Source organism: Ranitomeya variabilis, chromosome 3 (genome assembly GCF_051348905.1).
Source record: "Ranitomeya variabilis isolate aRanVar5 chromosome 3, aRanVar5.hap1, whole genome shotgun sequence".
In the NCBI taxonomy this organism is placed as follows: Eukaryota; Metazoa; Chordata; class Amphibia; order Anura; family Dendrobatidae; genus Ranitomeya; species Ranitomeya variabilis.
Genome location: NC_135234.1, coordinates 88,361,856 through 88,379,326, shown reverse-complemented (window position 1 = coordinate 88,379,326; position 17,471 = coordinate 88,361,856). Strand labels below are relative to the sequence as shown.

The 17,471-nt window shown below is 42.6% G+C and overlaps 1 protein-coding gene across 2 annotated transcripts in view; it reads left to right on the top strand.

Moving 5' to 3' along the window:
* FOXN1 (forkhead box N1) overlaps positions 1–17,045 on the top strand; it is a 75,783-nt gene extending 58,738 nt beyond the window's left edge. For both annotated transcript variants that reach the window (XM_077294369.1, XM_077294368.1), the window contains 4 exons: positions 918–1,014; positions 11,145–11,352; positions 12,734–13,225; positions 14,087–17,045. In XM_077294369.1, coding sequence (XP_077150484.1) covers positions 918–1,014; positions 11,145–11,352; positions 12,734–13,225; positions 14,087–14,349 — 1,060 coding nt within the window. In that variant the 3' untranslated portion in view covers positions 14,350–17,045. The remainder of the gene's footprint in view (positions 1–917; positions 1,015–11,144; positions 11,353–12,733; positions 13,226–14,086) is intronic.
* Positions 17,046–17,471: the final 426 nt, after the last annotated feature.

Below are 17,471 nucleotides of genomic sequence, written 5' to 3'. Positions count from 1 at the left end.
CGCCGCATTCAAAATAAAACAATAAAAAAACAAATATACATATATTTGATATCGCCACTGCATTGCAATAAAATGCAATAACGAGCAATCAAATGAACGTATACACACCAAAATGGTATCAATAAAAATATCAGATCGACACTCAAAAAATAAGCTCTCACCTAGCCCGAAATCACGAAAAATAGAGATGCTACAGGTCTTGGAAAATGGTGCCTTTCTTCTTTTTTTTTTAAATCAAATTTTGGAATTTTATCACCACTTAAATAAAAAAGAACCCGTATATGTTTGGTGTCTGCGAACTCGCAATGATCTGGAGAATCAAAATGAAAGGTCAGTTTTAGCATTTAGTGAACATGGTGAAAAAACAACAACTGTGGAATTGCACTTTTTTTCTTTGTAATTTCGCCACACTTGGAATTTTTTTTTAACATTTTGCAGTACACGATCCAGTACTCTATGCGACTCTTGCACTGTGTGCTATGAGGATTCTCCGGTGCCGGGATCGGCGGGCACGTGACTGCAAGAATGTGATTTGCATACATGTGGTAACATGCAGACTAGATGGGCGCAGCCTCGCTTAATGCAAGTTTACACACAGTCTAGTCAGAATGTGGCTGGAAGGATGCAAATCACATACTTGTGGACACATAACCGCCAGATCCCGACACAGGAGAATGCCGACAGTTCGTGCGCGAGATGTGAGGATTCACAAGTCTGCAGTCACATAGAATGACTGCAGACTTGTTGCCTAAGCTCAGATGCAGATTTCTAAGAAAAAAATGTTTGAACATTGCCTTTTGTGTGAAATACAAGTATTTGCCAAAACAGGCATGTCAGGAGAAATGTCAGCTCTTTAAGAGTAGTGTTCTGTTCAATATTCATTGATGCTGACAAATTCATCTGTATTTTTTCCAAAGCATCCTGATATTCATGGCTCTTAAGAACAGTAAGACTGGCAGCCTTCCTGTAAGCGAGATCTACAACTTTATGACTGAGCACTTTCCTTATTTTAAGGTAAGATCACCAGATCTAGTAAATCCTGTCGAAGTCTTGTTAGTGTAAGGTTTGGTTTGGAGAACAAGTCCCATACATAACCTTCGGCCGTCCCGACCAGCCTGACCGCCAATATCACACGTATACAAACAATTAGGAAACCGTGCCTGTGTACAGAAGACATTTATGACAACCTTCAAACAGACCTGTCAGCTTCCAGTGCAGCCTTTTCATATTTCTGATTATTAACCATTACCAGTCAGGAATGTGTAATAATTACATTTGTTGCCCCAGAGCAGAAAGGGAATTAATAAGCCAAAAGAAGTAAGAAATGCATTGACTGACACATCTGCCGTTCTGCACGCCATGCCAGGAATCCAGTGTAGCTCTTTCACTAGCGCTTTTGGCAAGACATAAAGAGAGAGGGTCCGGCTGCTCTATACTTGATGTAGTACTACAAGTATCAGCATACACAGACTTACAAGAGACATTAAAAATTATTTTAAGCCACTTCCTATTTGTATGTTTTTGTTTATATTTGGACACTTTGCATGGACACTATATGGATACATTTTTGGAGAGACACATCTTGAAGAGGTTGTCCAGTGCTTTAACATTGGTGACCTATCATTAGGAATGGGACAAAATAAAAATCCTGAAGTTAATGATTAAATAGGTTGTCCACTATCATTAGGATTGGTCATCGATGTCTGACCTGTGGGGGTGCGACATCCGGCACCCGTGCCGATCAGCTGTTTTCAGTGTTGGCGGCAGGCGGAACTGCTCAGCTCTATCTACCATATAGTGGCCATGGTTGGGTACTGCACATCCACCTCCTATTCAGATCAGTAGAGGATAGATGTGGAGTACCCGGCCACAGTCACTATATAGTAGACGGAGTTGTGCAGCCCGTAACCAAGCCATTACGGCAGTTGCCAACCCTAAGAACAACTGATCTGCGAAGCTGCCGGGTGTCGCACCAACCCACCGGTCAGACATTGAAGACCAATCCTAATGATAGTGGACAACCTCTTTAATCATTAAATTCAGGTTTTTTATTTGGTCCATTACCACAAGTGTATAATATCCAGCCCCCCCGCTAGGCAGTCTGCCTTTACTAACGTGTGATGGAATGGCTCATTCTAAAGAACTCACTACTACCAGTGTGGTTCTGTAATAGGAGACACCGATGTAACAAGTCAGTTTGTGAAATTTCTTCCCTCCTAAATATTTTGAAATCCCCTGTAAGTAAGTGATATTATTGAACACTGGAAATGTTTAAGAATAACAGCACCTCCCTCATAAAGTGGAGACCACACAATGTACAGTATGTACAGAGCAGGGTCACCGATGCATAACTGTATAACTCATAAGTCACCAACAGTTTGCTGACTCCATAACTGCAGAGTCCAAATTAACTTCATCACAAAAATTGTGCATCGGGAGCTTCATGGTATGGATTTCTATGTCTGAGCAGCTGCATATAAGCCTTAGTGTGGTGGATAATGCTATGGGGATGGTTTTCAAGGACTGTCCAAGCGCCTGTTATTTTCCAAGATATTTTGGACAATGCTATGAGAGTTTTTAGCCACATAACTAAAAATAAGCAAAGTCCTCCTTTAAGATGCCAGGCTTGATGAATGCCGGAAAATGTAGATGGGTAAAACTGTAATACTGGAGCGAAGGATTCATCAGTGAATCATTAAACAGATTTGATATTCAGGAATCTAGGAAAGTTTAGTGACAACTAGAGATGATCGAACCTTTGAAAATTTGAATTCACCAGCTTTGGCAAATTTTTCTACAAAATTTGACTTGTGGTAAATCGCATGTACTACCATTGTAAGATATGTCTGACACTCACTGGCGTAGCTAGAGCTTTTGCCGCCCGGGGCTGTTTCCGAGTTTGGCGCCCCCCCCCCCATTGCCGTCACTCAACGCCGGGCACCGCCCCCACAGCACTGTTTACCCATGAAATCCAGTGCCTGCGCTGTGTATCGGTGTTTGGTGCAGGCGCAGAGAGCTCTAGCCGTCTGACGTCACAGCCAGGCTTGCAGACTGCGCCTGTGCGGCCACCCACCTTGGTAATCCCAGCCCCGCAGTGTGTTATGCATTATGCAGAGTGCGGGGCTGGGATTCACAAGCAGGGCGGCCGCACAGGCGCAGTGTCCAGCATGTTGCCCCCAGTCTGTCTCCAGCATGTTGCCCCCAGTCTGTCTCCAGCAATCTGCCCCCAGTCTGTCTCCAGCAATCTGCCCCCAGTCTGTCTCCAGCAATCTGCCCCCAGTCTGTCTCCAGCATGTTGCCCCCAGTCTGTCTCCAGCATATTGCCCCAAGTCTGTCTGAGTCAGACATAAAGGAAAAAAAAAAAAAAGTAAAATCCTCACCTCTCCCGTTCCCAGCACAGGTCCCGTGCACTCAGCGTCTCTCCGGCTCTGCAACGCTCAGGACAGAGAGGCTGAGCGCGCAGTGATGACGTCATCGCACCCTCTGCCCTGAGACGTCGCAGAGTCAGAGGGCGCCGAAGACGCTGCAGCTGCCGCAGGAACCAGGAGAGGTGAGTATTAGAAGGGGGGGGCCCAATGCCAACGCTCAGAGGCGTAGCTAGGGTTTCAGCTTAGGGGGGCAAAAAATCTGAGTGGGCCCCTAACCAGGTACCCCTGACTACAGCGACGTGGTGCACCCTAATTGTGAGCCTGGGGGAACATCAGCAGATGGCCGCACTGTGACTGAAAATAAATCTATATACAAAACCGAACAATGATATTACTATATGAGGACCATATATTGGTAGATACCAGTCGTGCAGACCATATAAGAGATCGCAGCACAGTTATAGACAATAATTTACAGAGGACATTCTTTCTGATGGAGTCATTCATTTTCCTCATCTTTTCCATCTGGCCCAGACCGACATGACATCTTCTCCACCCAGGACTCGTCTGCAGATATTATGAGGACACATTAGACTTCTCACATTTCCAGCCCCGTCCCCATCTATCCCCAACCTGCACAAACTCCTCATTCTGCTGATACCCCAATACTGAGCCGCTGCTTCCATAGGTGTCCTACAGCACCTGCAGTATGGTACAATAATGGTGCCGCCCCACATAGTAATGCCACCACTGTGTCCCTTACATAGTAATAATGACTTATTTGTGCTCTCTAGATGATAAAATTCACCCCTAGAAAACATTAATGCCCTGTGCTAGTGCCCTTCACATTTTGTCCCTAAAAAGTAATACCACATATGAAATTTTGATGGTCTCAGTACTCTGAGTGCCCCTATAGCAATGTTTAAGTGCCCACTTAACATTTAATTATGTCCCCTAAGTAGCCTCCATGAACAGCTTGACTATACACAGTATGGTGGGCCCACAGCTTTCCTATACACAGTACAATGCCCCCACAGCTCCCCAATACACAATATGATGTCCCCACTGCTCCCCTATACACAGTATGATGTCCCCACTGCTCCCCTATACACAGTATGATGTCCCCACTGCTCCCCTATACACAGTATGATGTCCCCACTGCTCCCCTATACACAGTATGATGTCCCCACTGCTCCCCTATACACAGTATGATGTCCCCACTGCTCCCCTATACACAGTATGATATCAGCACTGCCCCCTATACACAGTATGATGAACCCACAGCTCCCTTATACACAGTATGATTGGCCCACAGCTCCCGTACATACAGTATGATGTCCAATAGAGCTCCCTTATACATAGAATGATGTTCCCATTGGTCCCTCAAAACACAGTATAATAGTTAATAGTGTCCTGACACTGTCGCCTGCACTGAAAGTCACACTGCCAGGAGGAAATTAACTTTATTCCTCACTGCAGCCAGGGGGGCGGCGCCGGCATGGTTTCAGTCACCGCTCTGTGTATAGAGCGCAGCAGCTGTAACTGCACCTCTTAGGCTATGTGCACACGTTGTGGATTCCATTGTGGATTTTTCCATGCAGATCCTGCAAGATCCGCAGGTAAAATGCCCTGCGTTTTACCTGCGGATTTACTGCGGATTTTGTGCAGTTTTTGTACGGATTTCACCTGTGGTTTTACACCTGCGGATTCCTATTAAGGAATAGGTGTAAAACATTGTGGAATCCGCACAGAGAATTGACATGCTGCGGAAAATATAACGCAGCATTTCCACGTGGAATTTTCCGCAGCATGGGCACTGCGGATTTGGTTTTCCATAGGTTTACATGGTACTGTACAACACATGGAAAACTGCTGCAGATCCGCAGCCAAATCCGCAATGCGTGCACATACCCTTACTTCGACTGACAGCCAGCTCAGCAGCCTCTACCACCCAGTAGTTGCGCACTGATGCCCCTATAAATAATAATGCTTCTTAAGTGCCCACTTGACATTTAATAATGTCCCCTGAGTCCCCCCATGTACAGTGATAGTGGCCCCAGCATCACAGAGGTTAGCAGGCGGTCAAGTGACGACTTTTTCGGCTTCTCTCAATTCTCTTCTATTGAAAGAAACCAAACCTTTCTAGTCGACACAAGCACATAGTAAACATGTGGTCGCATGACCGCCTGATGACGCCAGTGATATTGGGGCTCATGGCAGCAGGAGCTCCGTGTCATGATTTGGCAGTCTGCTTATTATTAAATTATTAAAGCACCACTCTATCAGGGTTTTTTTTTCACTGCTGGAGGTGCTTTAAGCACAAGTCCCCTGCCCCGGCCATATACTCATCTTCCGCCATATTGACCGCTTTTTGGCATCGCTCCAGTCCCGCAGCTCCATCTTGTAAGCACAGCTTCTGATTGGCCAGAAGTTAGAAGCTGCATCACAAGCGCTCAATGTAAGTCTATGAGGGCCAGGAAGAGGCAAGAAAGAGGCCAGAACGAGGCTCTCATAGACTCACATTGATACCGTACCGCTCCATGAAACGCTAGGGCAGAGGACAGGTCACAAACTGCAGGAGACGAACCCAAACGGTGCGGTGGCGAAAACTGATAAAAACGCCGGAAGGTGAGTATCAGACAGTTGGTCTTAGATTGAGACTATGTGCCCACGTTGCGGATTTGTGTGAGGATTTTTCCACGCAGATTTTGAAAAATCCGCATGTAAAACGCACTGCGTTTTACAAGCGGATTTCCAGCATTTTTTGTGCGGATTTCCCCTGCGTGTTACACCTACGGATTCCTATTAAGTAACAGGTGTAAAACGCTGCGGAATCCGCACAAAGAACTGACATGCTGCGGAAAATACAGTGCAGCGTTTCCGTGTGGTATTTTCCACAGCATGTGCACTGTGAATTTTGTTTTCTATAGGTTTACATGGTAGAGTCAAATCCGCAACGTGTGCATACCCTTAAAGTGCCACTCCAGAGGTGAAATAAAAAAAATGCTGGAATGATGCTTTAAGGGTATGTGCACACGCTGTGGATTTCGCTGCGGAACTGCAACGCTTCCGCAGCTGCGGGTCTGCAGCGGTTTCCCATAAGTTTACAGTACAATGTAAACCTATGGGAAACGAAATCCGCAGGGCACATGCTGCGGAAAAAAACACGCGGAAACACAGCGGTTTATATTCCACAGCATGTCAATTCTTTGTGCGGATTCCGCTGCGGGTTTACACCTGCTCCAATAGAAAACTGCAGGTGTAAACCCGCAGCAGAAACCGCGATAAATCCGCAGTAAAAACCGCAGCGTGTGCACATGCCCTAAATGTGATGCAGCTCATGGCTTACCCAGCTGGTAAGTATAATAAGCCCCCTACCTCCCCATCCCAGAGAACAACTATTACATGTGATGGAGTGCATAAAATCTCATAACAAAACCGTATAATAATCAGCCCCCCAGTGCCGTCGCCCTTCACCCACCTCAGCCCTCACAATACCCTTATCTTCTCACATTCACCTCCTCAGTGCCCTGTCCCCCTCCCCCACAACACCCCCCATCCTCACATTCACCCCCCAGCCCTGTCCCCCTCCCCCACCTAAGCCCCCACAACACCCCCATAATTTCAGATTCACCCCCCAGTGCCCTGTCCCCCTCCCCCACAACACCCCATCCTCTCACATTTACCCCCCAGTGACTATGACATGCATATCAATCTAATGTATCTTATCCCCACTTACCGATGAAGTTTGCAGCAGGACCAGGAAGTATCTGAGTGATATGGAGGTGGGCACTAGGACCCAGCGTGCCTGCCCTGGGCCAATTCCAGCACAGGGAGAGGGAGGGAACAAACCTGCAGCCTGGAGAAGCTCCTGAGGTCGGTCAGCACAATCATACAGTTCAGGAGGGACGAGCGTGCAGAATCGCCGTCTGACAGGGAAGCAGGCATTTTGCTGCGCTCCTCCTGTATTGTGCCTCATCACGGAAGTGGCAGTGCCGGCTCCCAGTCGGCCCCTTCATGTGGCAGGGCCCGGGGAGAAGGCCCCCTCTGCCCCCCCAGTAGCTAAGCTACTGCCAACGCTGGTATGGCGGCCCTGGTCCTGGCGGCGGCGTCAGCGCCGCCCGAAGATTTAAAGGGCCCGCGTCTCAAATTTTTTTTTTTTTCTTCCTCCTCTCTGGGTCGGAGCCGCCCCCGGCATTGTGCCGCCCGGGGCGGCCCGCCCCCCCCGCACCCCCCTTCCTACGCCACTGCTGACACTCCATGGTCTCCTACCAGTGTATCCAACTTATTTTAATGGCTACTTTAATGTATTTAATGCAAAGATGTCCTTGGTAAATTGGAAGTAAATGGAGGAGGGAAAGAAAGAAAGAAAGAAAGAAAGAAAGAAAGAAAGAAAGAGAGAAAGAGAGAAAGAGAGAAAGAGAAAGAAAGAGAGAAAGAGAAAGAAAGAGAGAAAGAAAGAAAGAAAGAAAGAAAGAGAGAGAAAGAGAGAAAGAAAGAGAAAGAAAGAAAGAAAGAAAGAAAGAAAGAAAAAGAAAGAAAGAAAGAAAGAAAGAAAGAAAGAAAGAAAGAAAGACGTGTTAGTTTGAAGAGCATGGGGAAACCCGCGCAGTCTGTGACTTATACAATCTTCTGAAAGGTGTAAAATGGTGAAGGCCATATTTTGGTGATTCGCACCAAATTAATTGAGTTGCTCATTACTTAATTCGCTGGTATCTGCAGATTTCAGGAAATTTTTCACAGATTCTTTTTGTACCAAATTGATTCGATCCTGTATAGCAACAACTAAGTTAGGGTGGAAAAAACATAGGACATGCCATTTTTAATAACTAAAAGAATTGCCCACTTTTCCGCTATCGCCCCTAAATGATAGCGAAAACGTTGCACAATTCCCATTGATATCCATGTAATATAATACAAAGGCATCCTACAGAAAGAAAGAGACAGACTGTCTTTTAGCCACCTGCTGCTGTGGATATTATGTAAGGATCCTGAAAGATAGAGCCCCTTTTACTTAACATTCCCTAGTAGATAACTTGAATATGTGTTTCCTAAGCCAGACATGACAGGATGGGGATTATAGTGTTCTAAGATCCATGATAACCATGAATCAGAAGCATGATGTACAGGAATCGATGTTAAAATATGAGCAGTGCACAATTCCTGTCCTTCCGTACAAAGCATTACACTATGGAAGGGGTGGTCTTTACATTTTATGGCTGCAATTAATCGCTGGAAATCCAAGCCCGTCCCAGTATTTACAATCCATTAATGGGAATGAAAATTCCATGCAATTATCCGGGGTGGAAACCTCTTGATAGAAGGCTGATTATGTCTGTTATTATGAGCAGACAGACACAACTATAAAAGTGATGCATGGCATATGACATTTGTCTGATTGACACAACTCGATTTATGGGCTGGGTGAGTAGAAAGTGGATCCTGTCTGGCTCTATTTATATTATCTGGGGGTATTATAGTTTTATTCTGAAGAGTCTTGCTCGATTAAATTGTCTTCCTTCAAGAAATTAGCAGTTAAGCTGTTTTCCATGCTTTAGTCATGGGTAATATACAACCCTTTAAGATGGTGATGTGAATATTTTTAATTCAGTCCTAACATCTACATTTTTTGGACACTTTTTTTAAGAACATGTTTTAATAAGTTTTCAACATTTTGCATAATGTATATCTCAAGTTATGTTTTTAAGGACTTCAAAAACTTATTAGATACTAAAACAGCCCTGACAGCTATATTTCACGACACAGCCCGATCCATAACCATTAGTCAAGTGCTACATGGCGACCTTGGCCGCGACAGCCAGTGCTGCTGCTATATTGCAAGCAGGTCATAAAAAAGCCAAGCAAGTCTGATTTTTTTGCAACTTGCTTGTCACCATGTAGGTGTAATGATGTGACCCCATTCACTTCTATAGCGTCTTCAATGGCTGTGCGTAGTTGCTGGATAATGGCAGGAACTTGAACGCGCTGTCGTTTAAGCCTATCCAGAGCATCCAAAACACGCTCAATGGGTGACATGTCTGGTGAATATGCTGGCCATGCAACAACTTCGCACAGCCATTGAAGAGTAGTGGACCAACATTCTACAGGCCACATTCAACGACCTGATCAACTCTACGTGAAGGAGATGTGTTGCACTGCGTGAAGCAAATGGTGGTCACCTCAGATACTGACTGGTTTTCTGACCCATAAAAAGATTATGGGGTGCCTCACCGCTAGGTGGTGCTCAGGAGAAAATACAGTCCAAGTAGTAGAAAAACCCCGGCACACAAGAAAAATATAATAAATGAAAGATTTATTACAATAGACGATTCCAAAGCTCAGACTCCAGTAAGGAAAGAAAAATTATTTTGGAGATTCTTACAGAATTCACTGCCGACGTGTCTCCTTGGACTCCGCAGCCTTTTACCTCTTGGGCATTCTACCTTTACCTCTTGGCTAAGTTTACCAGAGTGACTAAAGGTACCTTCACATTAAGCGACGCTGCAGCGATAGCGACAACGATGCCGATCGCTGCAGCGTCGCTGTTTGATCGCTGGAGAGCTGTCACACAGACCGCTCTCCAGCGACCAACGATGCCGAGGTCCCTGGGTAACCAGGGTAAACATCGGGTTACTAAGCGCAGGGCCGCGCTTAGTAACCCGATGTTTACCCTGGTTACCAGCGTAAAATGTAAAAAAAACAAACAGTACATACTTACATTCGCGTCCCCCGGCGTCCGCTTCCTGCACTGACTGAGCGCCGGCCCTAACAGCAGAGCGGTGACGTCACCGCTGTGCTGTACTTTCACTTTCACTTTACGGCGCTCAGTCAGTGTGGGAAGCGGACGCCGGGGGACGCGAAGGTGAGTATGTACTGTTTGTTTTTTTTACATTTTACCCTGGTTACCAGTGTAAAACATCGCTGGTATCGTTGCTTTTGGTGTCAAACACGACGATACACGCCAGTCTGACGACCAAATAAAGTTCTGAACTTTGTTCAACGACCAACGATATCACAGCAGGATCCTGATCGATGCTGCGTGTGAAACTAAACGATATCGCTAGCCAGGACGTTGCAACGTCACGGATCGCTAGCGATATCATTTAGTGTGAAGGTACCTTTATTGTTTCTCCCAAAACGGAGTAAAATGAAATAACAGACATTTCTTGAAAAAGGCAAAATAGCCGAAACGTTGAGTTTATTAGGTGTCTGTAAGAATCTCCAAAATATTTTTTCTTTCCTTACTGGAGTCTGAACTTTGGAATTGTCTATTGTAATAAATCTTTAATTTATTATATTTTTCTTGTGTGCCGGAGTTTTTCTACTACTTGGTTTTCTGACCCACCACCCCAGCCCTCCGGCCCTCTCAAAACTGTAAATCTGCACATTTTAGAGCGACCTTTTATTGTGGCCACACTAAAGGACACATGTGCAATAATCAATAATCATGCTGTCTAATCAGCATCTTGATATGCCATACCGGTGAAGTGGATGGATTACTTCGGCAAAGAAGAAGAGCTCGCTAACACAGATTCAGACAAATGTGTGAACATTATTTGAGAGAAAAGGGCCTCTAATGTTCATAGAAAAAGTCTTAGATCTTTGAGTTCAGCTCATGAAAATTGGGGGCAAAAACAAAAGTATTGTGATTATATTTTTGTTCAGTATACATAATTTATTTTTTACTGTATACGATGTTTTCATTTCAGGCGTAGAGAGGTGAGATCTCAGTATTCACACTAGTTAAATATTATTATATATTATTATATATTTTAGACTGCTCCAGATGGGTGGAAGAATTCAGTGCGCCACAACCTGTCTCTGAACAAGTGTTTTGAGAAAGTGGAGAATAAATCTGGAAGTTCATCCAGAAAAGGATGCCTGTGGGCTTTGAACCCAGCCAAGATTGATAAGATGCAAGAAGAGCTACAGAAATGGAAACGGAAAGATCCTGTAACAGTGAGGAAAAGCATGGCAAAGCCAGGTACGGGAGGATGGGGTAACTGGGGGAAAACACATCTGCTTTTCCAGGATTCTCCTAGACTTTCTGAGACACCAGACATGTTTGACATGCACCTGGCGTTTTGGGGAAATCTAGATGGCAGCTACTAGTTCTCGTCCTTCTCCCACACAGAGTAGTGTACTACTCTACTACTGTACTAGTATTGCCGTATAGTAAGAAAGGTTTGGCTTTTTAGAAGTCTGGGAAAAACAAATTATTTTAACGTCATAGTTTCCTAAATACACCCTATCACTTGCTACCACACGTATGATAAACATCAGTGTATGCATTTCGGATGGGTACTTTTCAGTGGGCTTTTTAGTGTCTTCTTATCTATGTGGTAAATTGCATTAGTTCGCTATTATTATGTGAATGTTCAGCAACAGGTGTGTGCTTGTTATGCCTATATCTACAATCTACATATATTACTCATAAAATGCCCGGGGGCTCGATCCTGCTGAATACTTGAGTTTCGGAGGGTAAAGAGCAATAAAAAGATAAAAGTAGACTAATAATCAGATGTGAAAGATCAGTTTACAATTACTGCTAAGATTAATGGTTCTATAACTAAGTCACATAGGACTATGATTACATAAACTGCGGCTCCCAATATGATTTTTTTCCCATTCACCTTCTCTCGGTGGAGAAAAAAAATCAGCATGCCGATCAGGGTATCTAACTTAAAAAACTGATAAGACCATAAAGAGAACTTCCACCTTATTAGTAAGGAGAGGGTCAAGGTTTTATACACATTGAACATTCTAGCCTATGGGCATCTTCACCTGTCCATTTCTTTTTTCTTTTCTTTGTCTCCAAACTTCAAACTAAGACATGTCCTTGATGGTTTCAATTGGCGATCAAAATTTTGAAATTTTTTTGGCATTAGAAAAACACATGTTGGTAAAAATGGATATACAACTCAGACCAAACATGGATGAAAATCAGATCTGGTGCATTTATTAAAAATATTTAATTTGTTCTTGTACACAAAAAAAATTGATAACTACTTAATCCCATCCTCAATACCATCTCCCCTCTCTCTCTCCCACCTTTTTGCTCTTATTTCATTCTTTATCTGTTTTACTCTCTCACTTTTTTTTCTCTTCCTCTCTTTGGATCAATACGCTTGTATGTTATTAACCGTCAATCCTTATAATACCAACACATTCTGCTTTCTAAGACCCTTACCAGTCTATAATCTACAGAAGTCATTACTTTAATTCCATAGTCATTCACTAAAATCGAACCATTGTAACTAATCTTTGCAGATTACAGATCATAAAAGGGCCAACCTAATAAATATTGGCAATTCATAGAATTGTACATGCTGCCATTTTATGTTTCTCTTCTATTTCCTTTTCAGAGGATCTTGATAAGCTGATAGGTGAGAGAACAGAGAAACTGAGATCCTCACTCCTGGCTTGTAACCCATCCAGTATCATGAATACATCACCCGTGATGCACATGTCCATCCAGAGTGAACAGAACATTTCCCCTGTCATGTCTGCAGCGCTACAACCAATGCATGATGTTTCTGAATCTTTGCACGCCAAGAAGCCACCACCAAGTTATACAGCACTCCCTCATGGATATCCACAGATTTCCCAAGCGATGATACAACAACCTCATTCAATACAACATAATCATTTTTCTTCACCAGAGAACCAAAGTGAACTGACTACCCAACCCATTAACCCCCAGGACTCTCCGATACCTGCCCACACCCCTCCTCTTCACAACATGAAGATGTTAGAACATTCCCCAGCCAGGACCATGCAGGACCAACTGATAGAGGGAGAGCTGAGCAATGACATTGATGCTCTTAATCCCTCTCTTACAGATTTTGAACTTCAAGGTAAGCTGTAAATGACTGTTTTTATCTAATAAAATATTATGGAAACATACAGCTAGCAGGGAGGCAATATAAACTGATGGATCCCTCGACAAAATATCCTCTTTCTGGCCGCCTCCATGATTGGCCGTAATTTGTAGGAAATCCTGGCAATAAGTCTTCAATTTCCCGCTAGTGTCAGCACACTGGGAATTACACATCGCATAGTGCTTATTCTATTAACCCCCATCATATGTCGAGTCTTCTCCTTTGATGCCGGCTCCGGTGCTGAGCCCACATCTTTTCCAGCACATGACAGATGATAGAGATATATATACACACGACCTGGCAATTGGCTTGTTGTTGATTCCGGTCCAGATTCTAAAACATTCTGGCCACTAGAGTGCAAAAAAATTCAAATGAGTAGTAATTTGCGTAAAATTTGGACTGGCCAGACCTGTCAGAGCATGAGCTATAGATAGTCATCAGTTCTTCACTCTGGATCATATGGGGAGTTTACAAGTGAACGACCCCCAGTATGGCGTCCAATTTACGTAAAAAGCAGTATGGAGAGGTGTTATTTCTTACCCTCTTAAGGATGCCACTTGGTTGACAGGGCTAACTGAAAACTAATTACTGAAGATTCGTTTGGTGCTTTGGCCGACACTCCATAGACATTCTAAGTGGGTATAGTATTACCCAGTAGATCAGTCTTTTGGGTGTATGCTAAATGTGCCAGCATTTACAGAAGTCAGTCCTGTTGATTACTACCTGCCTTACATAAATTCTAATTTTTTTGAATATTAAAATCAAATTGTATTTTCTTGAAATATTAAAATCTATCTTGTTTTCTACATTCATAATACTTTCAATTTTAATTGACAGGAAACCTATGGGAGGAACTTAAAGATGACAGTCTGGCATTGGATCCCATAAATCTCATGTCTTCTTCTCCAACTCCACCGCCACCACATTACTTCATGCACAATGGGAACTGCAATAGCAATGGAGTCAGCTCCCCTGGCAGTAACTCACCTATGGGATTGGGTGACATCCATCTCACCACTGTTTATTCATACATGGAGATGGACACTGTGTTGCCGTCTTACATCAATAGCTCTGGATCTAAGCATGTCACAATTGCTTAAAGTAGCTGTCTCCATAGACAATACAGAATATTGGAGAATTTACCATAAATATTTATATGTTGCATTCGCATGAAAGATCAATGATAAAAGCTATATTCTTCTATTATTGAGAAGATGGACACTATACATTTAGGGTAATGATGGCCTACTTAAAGCATAGACTATGTCATATGTTAAATTGCACAAATAACACACAAGTATGAGATTAAAAAATAGGTCAAGAAATAAAGCTAAACATAAAAAAGTTCAAATGGATAATAGATACCAATACTTTGTTATTCTGAAGAACTCAAAGGGGTTGTCCAATACTTTTATATTGATGGTCTATCTTTAAGATAGGTCATCAATATCAGATCTGTGGGGGTGAGACACTCGGCACCTCCTCTAATCAACACTTCCTGAGGCTGATTGGATGTGATCAGCTATATAGCGGCTGTAACGTGGTACTTCAGATCCATCCCTAGGCATACATGCAGTACCTAGCCAGTCCACAACTGATCACATCCGGCCAGTACTGGGAACAGCTGTTCTGTAGGGTTTCCAGGTGTTGCACCAATACCAATCTGATATTCATGACTTATCTTAAGGATAGGCCATCAATATAAAATTACTGGAAAACTCTTTTAATTTAACTGATGTATATATGGTAAATCTTACATTTTAAGTATTTAATATGCTATAATTTTATCATGATACAATTTCATCATGGCACAAATTTATCTTAACAGAAAAATGTTATCTGATAAAGGCATCTAGTATTGCAGAAATGCATTCATGACAATGATATATTGGGTGCATCTTTTAGGTTTCCTTTACGTCTTCTTTTATGTGTCATGAACACGACAGAGCCAGTAAGGAGGTACATAGAGTACTTCCGACTCTTGCCATCAAGGCCACTAGCACATTTTTTTTTATATAAGATACAGTAAGGCTGTGTACAACTCTAAAGGTGCTAACGTAAAGCTTATACAACTATGGTAATGTATATGAGTCCTTAGATATAAAAACCTTGCCATAAATTTACGTAAATTGTATTTTGCAATTTAATGTATATCAGAATGATCCCTATATAACATCGTAGTAAGACATCCAACTTGAGTTACTAAGGGCACATTGTCTAGAGTACATATTTTGCCTTAAAGATTCCCGTACAAAATAGCTCTACCGTTTATAACTTCTCCAAGTTTCTTTCTCAGTTCTCCTATGTTTGACCTGTTTTATGGCTACAACATCTAGATCCCCTGTGGTTCTGTATGGTTCTGTGGTAGTCTATGTAGAGTCATACGTGTCAACTTTTAGGAGGGGGGTAGCTCTATCTCCAGGAAGGCAGTGATTATGTTTAGCACCAACCATCATTTTTACATACACACAGGCCATACTGCTGCACACTTCTCACTCGCCCTTCAAAAGTGCATTAGGATAGAACATCCCATTTGTACATACAGGGAACCATATGGGTTTCTTCCAATTATTCCAGGAGTCCAGAATTTCTTTACTTTTTGTTGGGGCCTTCCAGACATTCTGATAGAATTTTCAAGTATGATTATAGTTCTGTGGCCCCACGTGTATGATACCTTTTGGTGCCTTTACATGGCACTACCTTATTGAAATACTCTCCATAAATGCTGTATCTGATAAATCATGGCATGATTTCATTCATTACATCACAGTAGAAATAGAGAAGAATCCAAGCCAAACTGATGAACATGGTCATCTGATCTTCAAAGCAACCAAACAAGAAATGTCTTTGCTGTTCCATTAACTCATTTCTAGTATTCAACTCAACCAAATTATATCGTGTTACTTGTACCTAGACGCAAATAAAGTAGCATTAGGGAGTCTGGAGACTGAGAATGGATGTCTCTAATCGCCAGACATCAAGTCAATGGCAAAAAAAAATTTCAATTGCTTTTATGAGCTCAGCGTTAGATTTTATTGCAACGTCCAACACAAGAACGTTTTTCAGAATGACAAATTAAGAATCTTTCTTACAAACAGGATATAGGGGATCCTGCATGCGACTAACACCCCTAATATTTCCTCGAGATAGCAATAAAAAAAGCAAAAACTTTATGGCAAAGACTCATTTCACTCCAAAGAAAAAGGCACAAAAACAGAGGATTGACGTCACACAAGAGACAGAAATGGAAATTTCAGAGTCCTATTAAAGCAAATAACTTTCCAGGAACTCGGAAGCATTTCACTTCTGTGTAGAAATCCATGTTTCTTCCAGCTTGTCTAGGAATATATGTGAATATATATGCGGTTCATAAAGCAGGTGGCGCTTCCCTTTCAGCTGTGCACTCCTTGCTTATTGGTGGAATTCCTTGTTGCACTTTTGTTTAATGAATATTACGTCATTATTTCACTTGGCATTGTCCTTCCCGTGAGCGCTAGCTGTCCTCTGCGAAGGACAATGTCTCATTGTTTGTATTGTTCAATTTGTTTATGTGCAGTATTAAAGAACACAGATAGATGTCACATAAATGGACAGAATGCTAGTAATAGGCCTGCTATTGCCGGCAAATTGTCAAAATATTGGCTTTGGTTCATCCACAATTTTACTTAAAATTTTACATAAACATATTTATGTGCGAATCTAGCCAACATTAACCTGCCCCAGTTCTGTCTCATTTACAGATTGCATTTGCATAAAATGTTATGTTTGTGAAATAAACTCATCTATCTGCAGAAGATGTTAATGTTCTTATGGATTTTTTTCTTATGGATATTTCAGTAATCAGTGTGCTCATCAGACCCAAATACTTTGAAGAAATAGCTTAGCTTATGATTAGTGAGATTTTTCACGCAGTATGTAGAATTTGATCTGTTATCTATAAACCGTCTTTAATGTCTGTATATCCCAAAATGGATTCTTTAGGACCCTAGAGTTCTTCGGAACATGATCAAGGGTACACGAGAACAAAGAAACAATAATGGAAACTTGCGTGAAGGATTATTACAATTCTAGCAAGTTATCGTCTATCCATTTGCTCAACCCTCATCATACTTGAAACCAGAGCTCTAACATGTCCCCCTTTTGAATGGAATAATGGCTGAGAATACTCGTCACAGCTACATTCATAATAGATCAATGATGCCCAAGCCTGGCTATCGTTCCA